Genomic DNA, 18,012 nt, shown 5'->3' with positions numbered 1-18,012 from the left:
AAGGTGCAGTCAGTTATCAAAACACTGGTGTCTTTTCAAGGGGGTTTAGCCTGTTTTGCACTTCAGATAGGCGTCCATTCCCCCCTTCTACAAAATTAATTTCCTGTTCTCACTTAGCTGCACAACATTACTGACAGAAAACTGTCCGCCTGCATGGGACGAAAGTACATCCTGCCCTTAAAGTGCAACCACTCTTCAAAATTTTGGAAGGGAGAAGAGAAAAGAACAAAGTTTCACCGATCAGAAAGTCAAATACAGATGCTGAAGGCATCGTGGGCTGAATTCATACTTGAAGGCTACCTCCTACCCTTGAAAATGCTCAGATGAAATTTGAGGCTCTTTCTTAGGTTGCTCAGTCGGACCTCTACTCCTGCCCACGCCAGGATCCAGGCTCGCACCACAGCGGGGTGGTGGTTGGTTTGCTTGGCTGCCAGCGGTTAGGAATGAGCAGGGCCCCATGGAGCAGCCTGCGCGGGGGCTGCATGCTCCCCGCTGCGTGTCACCTTCCCCCCTCCACTCAACTTACCCAATATTTTCATGGAGTTGCCTGGCAGTCGCCCATGCGGCCACAAACACAGTCGGGGCACCTGCGATTGGAAAAGCTGGTTATTGCTCCACAAGTCCATCCCAAAGGCAAAACAAACCCACAGTTATTCTTACTGTAAGGAGAACCAGTACCCCATCCGAGGGCGATGAACCACCAGAGGAACTTCCTTTCCAAGAAGAAAGAAATAACCAGGAGAGTGTGGAGGTACAGTCCCTCCACGAGGAGCCAGCTGTAGTTAGACATGATGCAATACTGAAAGAAGACCATGGTGAGCTTACACCCAGCCTGAGGAAAGAGAGGATAATTAGCTTCTGCCTGGGTTTGTATCTACCTTCTAACAGAGAGCGAGCTGTAAATAAATCTTGGCAAACAGAGATTTTATAGCAATTAGGGGACTAAACGGGTGGCCTTGAGACAGGCATTCACGTGACAAGAAAGCAGGACTGGCACTGGTAAATGCATTCATCAGATGCCTCACTGGCAAGAACCAAACGTGTCATGGACACATGGGTTTGGGTTACTGGCTCACTTAGGGGAGTTTCACTATTACTACCTCATTAGTATCAGTAGCACTAATATCACCTTAGAGAAGCATGTGAATGTATTTGTCAGTCTCGTTTTCCTAAGAAAAAGGGTCGATAAAGACAAGTTAAAATTTGCTCAAATGTTCTTGTTCAGTGACAAAAATCCAGCAAAACTGGGGGGGGGGTAAAACAAAAAAAAGCCTTCCCCACCCCTCCTCCCAATTCTTATCTTTTGGTTTAAAGCACTGAACATCATTGTCTCCAGTGCTCCCCCTTCCCCAGTTTTCAAGATGTTTTGCTGCCAATAAAAAGAAAAAGGAAAAAACAATTCAAGATTTGGGAGTTTCCTTTTCCTGGCGCTCTGGTTGCAAACCCGTATCTTGCTATGAGGTCTCACACTGTAGTATAAGCCAGCAATATTTAATGTGTTCTCATACTTTTACTGCCAGCCCCATCTACCAGGATTTGAAATCCATGTCAGAATCTCCACCCTGGTGGTGCATCCTGTGTTCACAGCCCGAGACACCCATGTCTAGGCATTTCTGGGTCAATGTGCTGAACTCCTGGTGCCTTCTGTGGCCATCTAGTCAATGCAATCAAGATGATGAATGCAGGTACCTACTTCAGACTGACCTGGATGCCCTCTGCTCCAATACTTGGAAGGGCATCTATAGCCAGAAGGAACTACACCCGGGTTTCTGTGTGTATGCTCCAGCCTGGGCTGCTCTTGTGCCACCGTCACCCACGCAGAATCCCCCCAAACAGGGAAATCTCAGCCAGGAACAACCAACACGCAGATCAAGTGATGGAGAAGGGACAGGGCATACCTTTCCTCTCCCATAACCCCTCATGCTGAATGGAAATCTGAGACAAGAGATTTCCTTCCCTGCACATGAACTACTGCTGGGATCCTGCTGGGAAACTGAGGCACGGAGCAAGCTGGAAGGCAGAGGGTTACCGTGTATGCCCTGCAGTAATTTGTGTCTTCAGAGGAAAACAAAACAGCATCTTTGATGAAGATGGATGAGGCTCGCAAAATGAACGATGTGAAGAGATGCATGTGGATGTAGTTCCTCGTACAGCGAAGTCTTCTGTTACAAAAAGAGAGAGAGATCCTGTGAAGTTACACTCCTAGCCAACGCAAGTAGCTTGTGGCTGTAAACAGCAGGTTTCAATCCTTATTAATGTTAAACTGACAAATTAAGAACGATGTTTTTCTGTCTGTGAAAGGAAGACTAATGCATTTCCCAAGAGGGATATCCTAGGGCGAACCTTAAAAAGCTAAAGTCACATTTGCTCCACTTAGGTATTAAAACAAGCTGAACGTTGCCAGAATTGCGAATTCACGCCAATATGCTTGGTCTAGCCTCCCTCCCTCCTTTCTGGAGTAACATGAACCCAAGATGTTTACCCACACCTGGGTGGATTTATTTGGTTTGCCTGCACAGTGCACTTGTGCCTGCAATGTTTTCTGTATTAAATCTCCACATAATCTGGGTCTGGAGGCCGTGCAGCCTGAAGACAAGTTTGCAAACTAGTTGGGGTTCCTTCTGCCAGGAGGTGCTGCCCTGACACTTACTGTGAGGGAAATTCATTTCACTGAATAAGCAGCAAAGTACAAAGTCCAGGTTATAAGGATGCGTGAAGATAAGATGACTGTCAGATCGCTGCTGTAAACCTGAAACACCTTCCCAGAAGTCAGTGCAGTGGCACTTAGGGCAAAGTTTTAGCCAGAGTCTCAAGTGGGGAAAAGACACTCCGCCTGAGGGACACTGAAGTCACGGGAAGACCTCAGCAGGGAGGTGGTGCAAACACCAGTCTGCAAAATACATCCAGCTACATTTTGGAAAGAACAGGAGAGCACAACATGAGGAGCAGCCCTGACATTTTCTGGGAGACAAGACTCAGAGATCATTTTTGTCACTGATTTCGGTGAAGGTTTTCAGAAATACTTCCGTTTTTAACTTGCCCTGAAAGCCAACAGAAGGATCTGTGTCGGCTGAGATGACCAGAAGTCCTGGCCAAATGCAAACCAGAGATGCTTCTCCTCACCTAAAAGAGACCAGGACCACTAAGGCTATCGTCAGCGTCACGAGGGAGGTGCAGTATCCAATGGTGTACATGGTCTTCAGAGTCATGAAATAGGAACGCTGCAGGGGAACATATATTCACATCTTTACCTTTGACTGCCTAGTAGAAATCAGCCCGTACCAAGAGAAAGGTGTCTCCTCCTATTTAACAAATAAATTTTCTTGTAAAATCAGCTCCTGAAGTTTTACCCTGAGCAACCCATTCTGATCATTTGGAGGAAGCATTTATGCTGAAAAACACCTATAACAATAGCCCCACTTGAGTTAAATCACAACATCATTCAGTCTCTCCTTAACGTGTTCCTCCCCCAGGGCCCCAAAGCAGCAGATCTGTGGCCACAGGCAGGCAGACTCACTCTCGCCTCGTTTGTCGTGTCATTGACATTGTAGCCACAAGCGATATCGGGTCTCGGATATGGGTCTGACCAACCCTCGCTCGTACAATTTCGGTAGACAAAACCTGTGTGGTAACAACAAAAAAGACAAAACCAGGTGTGATCATTTCCAATTGTATCTTTGTTTTCCTCAGCGGTCAGTCACCAACGTGTAGGGTTGCTCCAAGAGCAAAGAGAATATTTTCCCCCAGGCAGTACGTGCTGCATAGCTGGAGGTGAAATACAGCTGAGCTAATGATGTTGATACTTGCCTAGCATACTTGTGTAGGTCATAATATTGTTTGCCCACTCAGGGATGACTGTGATGGATGTGTTTTTATTAATTGCAACATAAATAATACTGTTCGGTACATCTGGTATTTCTTGGCCAGTATTTCAAAATCAGCAAACACATGACTTGTTCAATCACAGAATCATACTCCATGCAAACCTGATACTTTCCTGAATGCTCCCACCTACGTACTGTGGTTTGTCATGGTCTGAAGAGAACACAAAACTTTAGATGGTCACAGATTTTTGGTGAGATTTAAATGAAAACTAAAAGGCTTGCCCCCACAGCCAGGCCTGGGCATTATCTTACACTGTTGATTTCCTTGCTTACTTGCAAATTAAAGGCTAGGATGGGATTCCCCTCACTTAAGTTAGCCTTCTGGAAGCTGAATGCTTGAGTCCAACTGTGTCCCTCGTGGCTGTCTTTCTAATCAGTGGAGAAAAAGAGGCATTTGCAGAATTTATCTCCTTTTCAGACAGACATCCGCAGAGACCAGTTTGTCTGACCCACTTCTGCTGGGCCGTCTGACTTTTAGACTCCTAAAGCTGAGCGAGATGGATCCCCAGCAACCTGCACATGATTGAATAGGACAGGTTTGAACACGTCCGTATTCATGTTTGGCACTGAAGTGGAAGTGGGAAGTCCTCCCCTACACACCTTACGATCTCTTTGGAAGAAAATGACCCTAGTGGGCAGGTAGGTTATGCGCTGAAAAGAAGAGAAGCTTTTACAAAGAAGTAAAACCACTTCCTGCTGTCCTAATCACGTTAATCTGTCAGGTAGGAGCCACACTGTAGAAACATGGAGTGAAATCCTGGCTTTGCTGCTGTAGTGTCAATATTAGCAAAGACTTGCAGAGGGCCTGAAATCAGCAGTCCTTCTTAGTAGAAGCCTTGCCAGAAGGCATCATAAAAGCCTATTTTTGCCCACACATTTAGCCATAGGGACTCCAAGGCATCCAGTTCCTGCAAAACATCCCCGCAACGTTGAGGGAACGGAGGGAGATGCATAGGCATCAGTGCTTGGCACTGGTTTATGCTCTTTGGAGCCCTGCTGGGACCGTCAGGACAGAGTCAGGGCTCCTGCTACCTCTGGGCTAATTCTGGTGACCTGACAGCATGTCTGCACTTGGTCTGAACTCACCTTTGTAAAACTGCAAGGCACAGCAAACATGCTGAGATCTCCAAGTGGGAAGAGCTCTGGGTGTGCCAGTATCAGATTATTATTCTGATGCTTTTGTGAACATCTTGTTCCAGCTTAGCATCTTTGGAAGGGCTAGGCTTGCTTTTTAAGCCAGGTTTTCTAAACCCTGCTGCAGTGCAGCTCTCCCAAACAGTTCTCCCCAACCTGCCTTGGCACCCAGCAAGGAAGTGGTATGGTTGCAAATTCTCTACTTCAGCTTCAATTATTGACACATGTACTTAACTCAGAGCAGAGCGTTGTGCTTGTAAACGTGCCTGTAACTGGTTTGTGCCCGAGGATGTCAAAGCAGATCAGACAAGAAGAGGTGAAGTTCTGTGTTGGTGTATGCATGCAACTGAGTTATATGCAAAGCATGGGAGATTATCCAGGGCATATTATATTGATGGACGTGAGCACAATTTTAACAATGCTACTTGCTTATGGGTGACACACACACTGGGGAAACAGCTCAGAGCAGACTTGGGGTCTGCAGTCTGTCTAAGGATGGGTGCTTGGTGTTTACTCATGCCTTGGAGGCTCTTGGAGTTGCCTAGGCGAGGGAGAACACTGGCTAAAGGGGTGGCCGTGGAACTAGAGACATTCGATGTGGCCTTCTCCTCTGCTTTTGAATCCCCACAGTCGTCACACCTTTCCTCATTTCTTGCCTGAGACATAATGTGCAGGTCTGGATGTGAACTTCATTTATGCTACCTGGTTCCAGATTATTTTGCTTCTTTGGTCTGTTATGTGGGAAGGGGCCAGAGAGTCTGGGCTGCAAATGCAAGTCTAGATGTCAGCACAAAGCTCAACAGCACGGAGACCAGGGTTTGGTCAGAGTTCAGAGCTATCTGTGTCCCTAAATGTATGGGTCATTGGCATTTTTGGCTGCCCATCTGCTTTGTAAGTGGTGAGGAGAGAAAACTTTTGCTTTTTTTTCCAAGCAAACAGATCTTTGTTTTTCTTTTGCAAAATTTTGCAAATGACTGCAGCAGTAATTAAACACATGAGTCACAAGCCAACCACAGTATAAAATCAGAGAAGAATGTGGCTATGAGAATGAGAAGAAACTATGGCTGACTTTGACCCAAAATGCCAGATGCAGAGACCGAAATAAGATGCAAACGCCAATGGACCATGCCTTGGGTTTCTGGTTTGAACACTGTCACTCTGATTATTGCTTATCAGAAGTGGTTCAGGTCTCAGCTTCTCGATAAGGAGGGCAAATAAAGTCTAAAGCTGTTCGACTATCTTCAAGATAAATGCAGTGCACATTTGAGATGTAATTATGACCTTTGAATGTACAAATTCCTGTTTTCCTCCCCTGTGCGAGGGCCAGAGACAGGGAGTGGTTCCCTCTAGTGGCTGTACCAGCAGGGAGTTCATTTAATACATTTAAGGGCCTTTATCACTATGCTAAAGATTTGGGAGTGCATGCCAGACAGATGATTTTCTCAGCGATGTGTGTCTTTGTGTAGTTTATCCTCTGTCTTTAAACCAGATTATAGGATTCAATGGGCAGCTACTGTTCGTGTGTACAGAAAGTAGCACGGTATTTATTTTAATCGGAACGGCTCATGTCTGATTTTATTTAAAGAGCACTAAGTGCTTCTCCTCTGACTTATCTAATCTTTATTAGACAATCTAATACTTTGTCTCCCGTTCCTCCTTCCATAAAATGAATCTGTCTCCTTCTCTGTAAGTAGTGGACCTCAGTAATCCGTGTCCTATAACCCAAGAATGCAAAACCCTCTTCCGATTTGAATCATTAACTCGCTAAAGAGAAATGTAAGCACATTTCTTGGGCATTGCTGAGAAGCAGGACTAAACAGAAAGCAGGCAGAAACTCCTACTTAATGGCTCATGATTACTGTAGTATACTAGGAATAAATTTCACTTCATTTCTAGCTTAGAAATCCCAGAGAAAGGACAACAAGCATTGCTTGAGCTCATCTCTTTTTGAGTATGTTGTTTGATGAGCCATGAAACCTGAATTGCCATGAATTTGTGCCACTTGTGTGGAGCCTGTCACAGCCAAGGGATGAACCCGCAGTGCAGATTTCCTCTTGACGGAAGCAAAAAAAGGATCTTTTCCCCGTACCTGGCTGGCTGTTTTGCCAAAACCTGTATGAACGTAACGCTGTGTGAAGTTTTGTCCCTGTCAAGCTCAGCTGAGATCAGCCACTGGCTCTAAGAGTTAGAAGGGGAAAGACAGACAGAAATACATAAACACAGAGCCTGAGTGGAAAAAACTCTTTCTTTTAAGAAACCATGCTAAAAAACTGCTTTCCAGGATAGCATTTATTTCCTGCACTTTTCTCCACCTGGCTAAGAAAAATAAACACTTAAAACATCTTGCTAGGTTAATTCCAGGCTTTCCCACCTTTAGTTTAGTGTTGCAAATGGAGCTGCTAAGTGACCATCTGTCTTTAAAAGAGGCAGGGACACAATTTCACTTCAAGTTCAGACCTGACAGTGGCACCTCTGTAAATAACACATTTAAAAATAAAATAACAATAAAAACCATCTGGGCAAGAAAAGCATATTTTTAGTGTTACCTTTTTTGCCAGTCAGCATCTGGAAGAACTCCGGGCAGTGAGCATTGACAGTCTGTCCCACGGTGGACGAAGGCCAGCAGCTCATGTTATCCCACATTCCAGGACATCTGCCTGGGGGGGGCAAAAGCAAAATGTCATGCAGCATCTCCCAGTGATGAAACACCATGAAATGTCTCCCAGCAACGAAACACTATGAAGTATCTCCAAGCAACAAAGCACCATGCAATGTCTCCCAAGGACCAAGGCAGCTACGGGAACAAAGATGCTCAATACTCTGAAAAGCAAGCTGGATGAGACAGAGCACATCCTGCTGAGACCTGTCGAGACCTGGATAGGACAGAACAGGTCCTGCTTGCTTCAAACCAGCCCCAGCAAGCTCCAGGCCCATCCCATTCTGGTCCTTGACTCCACTGGTCTCTACTAGCCAGACAAAGAGCAACTTGGGCCATTGTGAACTTTGCATCAGGCCCTTGGCTACCCATCTGTCTTCTGGTAACTATTGAATGGCCCTGGAAAGATGAAGGAAACCAGAGTGAATTTTTTAGCTCACTTTTCAGTCTTTCTAAAGCTTCCACTTTGAGTTACCCTGATGTTTTCCTTACATAACCCTTTTGTAAACAGAAAAAGATACAACTCGACTAGGAGTTTAAACAGCTTCAAAATGATACAGGGGAAAAGGCAGAGAGGAACGGTATTAATGTCATCCTTGTACCACCATAAATACTCCTCCGCTTCTTCACCTCCTACATTATGCCAAGACTGCACTGGAGTGAATAACACCAACGGACCACTTGCTGGGCTTGGCTGTGGGTCTCAATGGCTTTTCTGCTGCAGGGGAGCAAAACTTCGCCAAGCTCCGCCAGCCCCTGGGACTGTAAAGGGAAGATCATCACATTTACAGGCCAAAGTAAAACGTGGGTTCACACCAATATGCTGGCACAATCTGCCTGTACTGTTGTTCCTTCTGAGGCCAGGCCTCTGACAGTGTGACCTGCCTGTTGGAGGACCCATCTCAGAGCAGCTATTGAACCTGGAGTCCCACTGGGCTCTCTGCAGGCATGAGCCCATGGCTCAGTTGCCCTCCCTGCACCTTCTGCCACCTGAGGCCTCCATCACCTGCAGGGACTGACCGACACTGCCCAGATTCACCCTCAGTTAGGTGCAGGGGCTACTTATTTTAAGGCTGGGCTTGTCGTGGTCCCCTCCTACAGTCAGGGTGCGAGGGAGGCTTTTCCAGCTGCTCCCTCAGCTTGGCTGTGTTGCCTTCTGGCAGGGCTGGTAGAGATGCATCAGGGAGCCGATGGTCAGTGGAGCACAGCATGATGGTGATCTCAACTTAGACATCTTGCTTAGGTGCAAGAAGCTGGCATGGATGAATTTTGGCCTGCAGTGCAGAGTGTTTATAAAGAAGTCCTACAGCTGATGCCCCTTGTGCTACAGAGAAACTGCAATCCTGGTCTTTCTTATTTTGCTCTTCTCCAGACATAGGCTGAAATCATTCAGGCTGGTTCCCTTTTGCCTCCGCTCACTGTCATTGGTTTTAGCAAAGCCTTCTCTGTGGGTTTTGTAACATGACAGGGAAAAAAGAGGCCACTGAAGCATGCCAGGACCACCCTACGCCTGGCGGGTCCCGGCGTGTGCTGAATGCCTTGCACGCTCACTGAAAGCAGAGGGGAGGAAGTTCTGAGCCCTCTCTTCAAACGCTTCATGCTTTATAAGGCCAGCCTCCATTAGCCTGATGAAAATATTTACATTTCTAGAAACATATTGATTTCCTCCTGCATAACCGTCCTAGTGCCTGGAAATACAGAGCTTTTCACAGCCAGGGCACCTCAGCTCTGGTGTCCGCTCTGTGCCAATGTTTGTAGGACTTGGTTACCATTTACTTCAAAGCAATAGTTTAACAGCAAATGAAACATCACCTTGGGTGATATTTATGCCTAGCTGTGCTGCATTGTTTGGGTTATCAAACCTTCATGCCAACACCATTGGCATAAAGCCCCCAAATCAGACTCAGTGCACAGAAAAACCTGGCAAAATTATGATGTTGGGATGGTCTCTTCCCAGGAGGAGAAAACAAAAACCAGCCGAGCCATTCCTCCTGCAGGTGGGCTTCTTGCCATTCCTCAAGGAGCAAAGCCGGTGCCACCCACCCCAGCTAGCTAAAGAGCCTCCCGGGTGGAGGCAGAGCACAGCAGCACCTCCCTGACGTCCCTGTGCTCTGTGGGACCTCCCTCAAGTAGCAAACAGAGCCTTCCCCCAGCAGCAATACACAGTGTCACCACAACCAGAGGTCCCAGACCTCCAGCAGCTTCCCTCCCCTGCTCCCTGCAGCTGAGAGTATTATCCCATCTTCGCTTGTGCACAGAAAAGAGCATAACCATGACGTGGGTTACATTAATGTAACACTTGCTCCTCCAAGCTAACGGTATCACAAGGGCAGAGTCCCTTTTTCCGTACACTGCAGGAGGATAAGAAACACTTAACTGCTCAGGTGCTTTGTGCCTGATTCACCTGCAACTGATCCTGCGTGTTTGTGCCATTTTCACAGAGACGCATGAGCACGGTAGCGGAGACGGCACTGGGGAAGCTTGGCCCCTGCTTTGCCCTTCTTCCTGCCTGCACCAGTCAAAGCTTCTGGGGTAGGTGCAGGAAGGATGGGGTATGGAAGGTGATCTACACCCTGCAAAGCTGCCTTTCCCTCTCCCTGTGTGACCCACCGAGGACATGCACTGAATCCCCAGAGCTTTGTTTCTCTCTTCTTCAAACTGCAGTCCCTGTACGGGATTTTCTGCACACAGACCTCAGACGTGCAGATAATCAAAGGCTGGGGGTATTTTCAGATGCATCATTTCCCAGAATAAAAGCATTACTCCATAATTTACCAAGGTAACAAACCCTCCTTGAGTAAAGACCAGCAGAGGGAAATTCCTGAGCTCTCTCTTTGGGAATCATTGCTTGGGGAAAGATGTGCATCTTACCCCTGTTTATTCTTCTGGGGTTTCACTGCCAGAAGTTGTGTCTGCAGAGTTACAGAGACAGAGGGGCTTAGTCACTCTGGCCATTTTCATCTTAAAGCTTTCTGCTGCATGGGTAGCCCTGAGCCCATGGCAGTATGCCTTGTTTGATCTGACTCATAGTTAAAAGAGCAATTTTGACAGCCATTGGAAATGCTTTCTCAAAGATTTAACACAATCCTATACTTTTAACTTCTCTCTCTGTAGATTTGGGGAGAGGGGCATAGAGGGTAGAATTATCCCGTTTAAAAATTTCCAGTAACAAAAGGCCTCGGGGGAATTTTTAAGATTTGGATCCAACTTAAAACTGGATTAAGTCTCTGCTGAGGAGCTACTATTTGACTGAGATAAAATGAGACCATCTGTAAAATGGTGCCTGCTAATGCTAGTGCTGGTCCACACCTGCACGGTCCCGTGAAGTTTAACTTGCTTGCATCTACGGAGCTCTGGTGCAGAGGAAATGCAGAGCTCAACATTAGAGCCGTGTCACAGGATCAAGGCAGAAAAATAGATAGGTTGTCAAACCACCCTCCTCTTTGGTGGAGGGCACCGTGGAAGGAAACAAACAATACTGATTTATTCATATCATCCAGCTTCTTATATGTAATGGGACAGGTCTGTGTTCTGGAGTATCTGGCAACCTGCCATTAGGTACCCTGTCACTGCTACATAGGCGTTGTGCTGGTTTTGTCTGGGATTGAGTTAATTTTCTTCATAGTAGCTGGTATGGGGCTCTGTTTTGGATTTGTGCTGAAACAGTGTTGGTAAGGCAGGGATGTTTTAGTTACTGCTGAGCAGTGCTTACACAGAGTCAAGGCCTTTTCTGCCTCCCACCCCACCAGTGAGGAGGCTGGGGCGGCACAAGAAGCTGGGAGGGGGCACAGCCGGGACAGCTGACCCCAACTGACCAAAGGGCTGTTCCATACCATATAGCGTCATGCTCAGCATACAGAGCTGGGGGAAGAAGACGGAAGGGGAGGACGTTCGGAGTGATGGCGTTTGTCTTCCCAAGTCACTGTTACGCGTGATGGAGCCCTGCTTTCCTGGGGATGGCTGAACACCTGCCTGCCCATGGGAAGTAGTGAATGGATTCCTTGTTTTGCTTTGCTTCTGTGTGCGGCTTTTGCTTTACCTATTAAACTGTCTTTATCTCAACCCACGAGTTTTCTCACTTTTACTCTACCAATTCTCTCCCTCATCCCACCAGGGGGGAGGGAGCGAGTGGCTGTGGGGTGCTTAGTTGCCGGCTGGGGTTAAACGAGGACAAGTGTAATGCCATGGAGCCGTGTTCACACCCATCAGTCTGCAAGGCTCATAGGGATAAAACAAAGACAGAGAAAAATGCTAGGCATCCTAAGAAACCAGGCAATAGATCTTCCCTCTGAGTCCTGCCTTTGGGCCAGGTCATAGTGAAACAGTTCTGTGTCTCCAACACTCTCTGCTAGAGAGGAAGGCTTTGAAACCATGAAAAAGTCTCAGCTCTTGCACCACACAGTAGCTTGTCTCTGGCCAGGACACACTGCACACAGGACATCTCACGGGAGCTCCTTCACCTTCCACACTGGTGAGGACCTTGCTGCATCACGGTCCACAAAAGTCACCCAATAACAGTTCAGTCTGCGAGATGCTGTGAATGACACAAACCCGTCCTTAGTTGTGATGGCTGGTCATGCACATATAGTCACATCTGTTGCCTCCATCCACATACTCTGTGAGATGCTGACCCAGCTGCTGCCTGGGGCAGCTAACACTCAATTCATAGGCAAGCTTCAATAATTGCTTGCAGTTATCTCTCTGAGACCCCTTGCACATGAACGCACTTGCTCAGCTGTGAAAGGAAAGTCGTCTACCTGATGAGGACTCAATACCACAAGACCTTCCCAGGCCAAAAAACTCCTTTATATGATGATAAATCCTTTCTGAAATGCAAGAGCTTTGTTACATTACAGTAAGTTAGAGCAAGGAGAAAGCAACGAGGACCTTCAGGCCACGTGATTTAAATGTTGGCTGCTGGTATTCATTGATTTTGAAGGCAAATATAGTTAAGTAAATTTGCACTTACTGGGCTGACTTTATAAAAATATCCTTGTCCAACATGAGAAGGATTCCAAATCCTCTGCAATTTGCAAGATTTTGTTGCTGATGTGCTCCCTAGTTGTGAGGACTGCAGTTGAGCAGCCGAGTTAGAAGGCTCGTACGACTCTTGCTGTCACAGTAAGGTCAAAATCCCACTCTCAGAGCCTTATAACAGATTTTACCTGGTTTTCTGCTCCTAAATGAGAGATGCATGCCTCCTATGGGAGGGAATGTGGAGGTATCTGATTTTGAGGCCACTCAGCTCACTTGAGAGCAGTTTTTACTGTGCACATTCATTCAGTCTTTACCTGAGCTCAGGAGCGGATCGATTTCGGGCGTTCTGTTCTTCGCCTCCAGGGAGAGAGTCTCAGCACAGTTCTCTTCCTCCTTTTTCAGGACACTCAGGAGGTCACAGACAGGCGGGACAGCTCTGATCTGCAAATTTTAAAAGCAGTGGAATCACTTTTCCTGTTAGAACTTGCATCCCCTCAACAGGATTTACCCTTCTTATGCTCATATTCCCCATGCAACCCTATCAACTGATTGGGGGTAATATTTCCTTGAAATACAGTCAATTTCCTTGAAATACAGTCAATTTTCCTAATTAAGTCTGCTTTTCTATAGTAGCATCAGGCAAGCACAGACTGAGTTTCTGCCTTCTCCCTTTTGCTAACATTACTGTTATTGAGAAAAATGAATGTGTTATTCTGCTAAGTTAAGTACATGAGCAGGATGTTCTTCCAAAAGACTGCAGAAACATCCAGGGCACTGCTGGACTCTCCCAGAGCAACAGAGAATTAATTGCTTGCCCCTGGCAGGTCATTTTTCCTGGGCACAAGTGATCCAAATATGTCCACTAGTTGCAGACCACCCAGGCCTGTTTCACTGCTACTGACCATGAAGCTGCGGGAGCCAACCTGAAAGCAGAATCTCACCCAGATTTTTAGAATCATAGAATCGTTAAGGTTGGAAAAGACCTTTAAGATCATCAAGTCCAACCGCTAACCTAGCGCTGCCAAGTCCACCACTAAACCATGTCCACTAAGCACCACATCTACATGTCTTTTAAATACCTCCACGGACGGGGACTCCACCACTTCCCTGGGCAGCCTGTGCCAGTGCTTGAGAACCCTTTCAGTGAAGAAATTTTTCCTAATATCCAATCTGAACCTCCGCTGGCGCAACCTGAGGCCGTTTCCTCTCATCCTATCCCTTGTTACTTGGGAGAAGAGACCGACCCCCACCTCGCTACAGCCTCCTTTCAGGCAGTTGTAGAGAGCGATAAGGTCTTCCCTCAGCCTCCTCTTCTCCAGGCTAAACAACCCCAGCTCCCTCAGCCGCTCCTCATAAGACTTGTGCTCCAGACCCTTCACCAGCTTCGTTGCCCTTCTCTGGCCACGCTCCAGCACCTCCATGTCGTTCTTGTAGTGAGGGGCCCAAAACTGAACACAGCACTCGAGGTGCGGCCTCACCAGTGCCGAGTACAGGGGCACTATCACCTCCCTGGTCCTGCTGGCCACACTATTCCTGATACAAGCCAGGATGCCATTGGCCCTCTTGGCCACCTGGGCACACTGCTGGCTCATGTTCAGCCGGCTGTCAGCCAACACCCCCAGGTCCTTTTCCGCCAGGCAGCTCTCCAGCCACTCCTCCCCACGCCTGTAGCGTTGCATGGGGTTGTTGTGACCCAAGTGCAGGACCCAGCACTGAGCCTTGTTGAACCTCACACAGTTGGCCCCGGCCCATCGATCCAGCCTGTCCAGGTCCCTCTGTAGGGCCTTCCTGCCCTCCTGCAGATCAACACTCCCATCCAGCTTGGTGTCATCTGCAAACTTACTGAGGGTGCACTCAATCCCCTCATCTTTTGTGAGAACCTAGACAGTAATTTGTCCTAAGGTCATTTTCTCACCTTTCTGTCTTGCCCCATCCTCCTTCCTCACAAAGCAGTGTGGAAACGTTAGTCTTAACTCAGTCCTGGTGTAGCAATTAAATGTGCGTATGTTATACGTAGCTGGACCAAAATGAACGTACAAAACAGCTACTGACCAATAAAATGGCATGTATTAAAAATCATTGCAAAATGATTTGCAGGACAAGGTCCCAGTTGTTATGCCTTGCAGTAAAGAAGTACTTTTACCTTTTCTATTATTTTACCAGTTTCTATTATTTTTGACAATAAAAATACTGAATATAAGTGGGTTTCCATTATAACAAATTAGATAATTCCTCCCTCATGAACAAAACCAAAAATCTTTATAAATTCCCACCGTGTAACTTACATGTACATATACATATGTGCACATATACATATATGCATATGTATATACACACACATACTTAAAAGATTAAAAGCAAGTCATCAGGATGTATTATTTGGAAAGTATCCGATAGAATTTTTTTATGTACTTTGTGCAGGGAAAGTTAACCCAGCAGCATCATATTACTACTCAACCTAATCAATCTTGTAGCATTGCTGATCACTTTCAGATTAGATTTAAGAGAGAGAATGATCACTGAAAACTGTGTAATGAGAACTATTACTTTTCTACAATTAAATTTTAGCCTAACAGACATCAGTGACTATATTCCCACTCATTTTGGCTGGAAGTATTCTGGGTATTGTATTTCTGAACAAAGTTTGATCTTTTCAGCAGTGCATCATGCCTCATCTAATTGGTCTGTTGTGTTTAACTTCAGCATCTTTCTCCCTTGTCTTTGTGCAGCATGAAATAAATAAAGTAAAACCCATTTCGTTTTGCATAATGTAATGAATTTTCTGGAATCACACATGCAAACAATTCAGATGAAATAAACTACCCTCTGATGCCAGGATTTAAATACATTTTTAATCCATGTAATATCTGAAAAAAATAGATTATTAAGATCCATTTAATCTTTGAAAAAAATAGAACTGTCTGACTGGAGTAACACGTCTAAAGAAATGTAATTGCGTTTAGTAGTTTCAGCTGTTATCTGAAGGCTGAATTTGATATCTTCTAAATATTGACAGATTTTTTTAAACATGCATTATTTATCACTCTCTACTGTTATCTATTTGATTACCAATAGTAAAGCAATTTAGTACATTTTCAGAGTTCACAAGTACAAATGTGACAGTTAAGACCTACAACATGCTCCTGCTGTGGTATTTCTGTCCAAAAGTTGCCTTGAAAATATATTAAAAAACAATGTTAGTGCCGAGCATTTGAAGCGGCCAACAGAACCGGCCTGGTTCGCATGCAGGTCGTTCAAGATAATACTGAACATACATAAAAATAAATGCTAGCAATCACGTTAGTAACGATCTCAGAAACAGGAAAATTGTTCACCTTAAAAAAGGCTGTACATCTTGTGGGCACTGTTTCCTTTTAAGAAATGTAGGTCCTAAGAAAGCCTTTGTTCTAGAAAGAGACTCAAAGACTACGTTATTTCTTTATGGCTCGAATGAGGCCGCACGCTTTTAGCACATTCAGCTGTGAAGACCACCCTGATGATCTGATCGAGCATTATTTTCTTACATAAAATGTGTTGCTCGAGCAGGAATCTGGTGTAGTTAATGCCTTACGATTACGGTTTTACCCCGCCAAGTGATGTCCACCCTACTCTTCTGATCAGATACCGCTGTCTGGTAATAGACATGCGGGTAACCAGATTTAAACCCAGAGAAAGCAGAGAGCTGCCAGGCGCTGTTTGAAAGACCTTGTTTTCCACAAACGCTGTCCCTCGGTCGGTCCTTGCCAACGCTGGCATCCGACGGGGCAGGCTGGGCGCAAGCGGGGCCGCCGCAGGTCCGGCGCGGCTGTTTGCCGGGCGACGCAGAATCCCGTTTCCCGTGCCACGGCCAGATAACCCCACGCCGCTACCGGCTGCGCTCAGTCTCGCTCGTGTTTACCGTCCACAACTGGGAGCAAACAGCCTGCCCCCGTGCCTTGAAATCGAGGAGGAAAATGGGCTCCTCTACATGCGGTTTCTTCATCTCTTCCTAAACAGTTTGCTGAAACAGCTCCCAGCTCACAGGCTGTCAGATATTGATGAGGGGGCAAGACATTCGCATATTTTGTTTAAAGAAAATATAAGGTACCAAAACCATTCCAAACAGAAACAGCTGTGATAACTACATGTCCAGAACAGGCAGAAAGCTGCAGTTTGTGATGTTGATAGCAACAGCCAACTACGGCTTTTAACCTGTGAAATGAATGGATCTAAAGACTATTTAATATAAATATTTGCAGCCACAGAATTCACAGCCATTTAATTTGAAAGTAAGTGGGTTTAGTTTAATGACAGGATTTAAAGGAGAACAAAAGATGCCTGGCAAAATCGAAATAGGTATTTCGAAGGATTAGAAAGAGAACAAGTGGAAGGAGATGCTCTCAATGGCACCCTGAGCAATGACATCTATTTACAGAGTCCCTTAGGTAATACCTAAGAATAAGAAAACAAAATGACAAGAAAACCATCACAGTCACTATTTTTATTGTGGAAGAAGATCAAAAGGCAGATTGCATTCACTCTGCAATGAAAATGTCTAGGCAGAGCTTGGGTTTTGTCACAGTTTGAACCAAATCCTCTGCTGGGACAAATAGATTGATTTTTCCACTAGTTGCAATGAAACAGTGATTTTTTACATTTGCCAAGAGTTTGATCCTTTCCCCACTTCTTACACCCAAGCTGGACTTACTTCAGTCTTGGTTTTATATGCTTTCAAAATATGAATAAACTGAGCAGCACCTGGAGATCACAGCCTCACAGATTCAGATTCAGCTGTCCTTCCCGACCGGTCTGAGTGCCCGGAGCTCACCAGTGACAATCATCTGCCACATAAATTCCCAGTAAAGTGATAAAGCTAAAAGAAAGAAACCAAACTTTGTGGGTCAAACATCGCTTTGCATTCCTTCCATCTGAGGCAAGGGAGGCTTTGGTAGTGGTGGGCATTCCCCCTTAGGGGACTGCTTGCTGGTGTAAATCAGCAAAACCTCTCTAAATGGCATAAAATCTTTTCTCCTTCACCACAGAACCTGCTAGGCTTACCAAAGCAGGTTAGTAACACTACTGTCTTTAAATAGATGGGGAAACTGAGGCATGCCGCTGTCTTTATATAGGTGGGGAAACTGAGGCATCCAGCATCTAGCTGTCTGGCCACTGTCAATTATTGCAGGAAGCAGCAGAAGCAAAAATAAAATAAAAAAATCCCAGCTTCTACACAGACCTTTTAAAACAAAGACACCACAACTTCATGGAATAGAGGTGCACTTACTCAGACAACATGTGATTCCATGCAATGGGGAATAAATAGCTCTGAAGACCTACCAGGACGGTTGAAATCCAGAAGATGATCACCCAGATGGTCCACAT

At 45.8% G+C, this 18,012-nt stretch overlaps 1 protein-coding gene across 1 annotated transcript in view; it reads right to left on the bottom strand.

The window, feature by feature from the left end:
* The window catches only part of SCTR (secretin receptor), a 22,540-nt gene extending 4,528 nt beyond the window's left edge, over nt 1–18,012 (bottom strand). The window contains exons 1-8 of the mRNA XM_009471867.2: nt 17,968–18,012; nt 12,966–13,092; nt 7,565–7,675; nt 3,518–3,621; nt 3,124–3,221; nt 2,030–2,162; nt 679–832; nt 527–587 (exon numbers count right to left, since the gene is read on the bottom strand). Coding sequence (XP_009470142.1) covers nt 527–587; nt 679–832; nt 2,030–2,162; nt 3,124–3,221; nt 3,518–3,621; nt 7,565–7,675; nt 12,966–13,092; nt 17,968–18,012 — 833 coding nt within the window. The remainder of the gene's footprint in view (nt 1–526; nt 588–678; nt 833–2,029; nt 2,163–3,123; nt 3,222–3,517; nt 3,622–7,564; nt 7,676–12,965; nt 13,093–17,967) is intronic.

This window comes from Nipponia nippon, unplaced genomic scaffold (assembly GCF_047370975.1).
Source record: "Nipponia nippon isolate SJK-2023a ecotype South Korea unplaced genomic scaffold, ASM4737097v1 scaffold_5, whole genome shotgun sequence".
In the NCBI taxonomy this organism is placed as follows: Eukaryota; Metazoa; Chordata; class Aves; order Pelecaniformes; family Threskiornithidae; genus Nipponia; species Nipponia nippon.
This window is presented reverse-complemented; position numbering and strand designations above follow the sequence as displayed.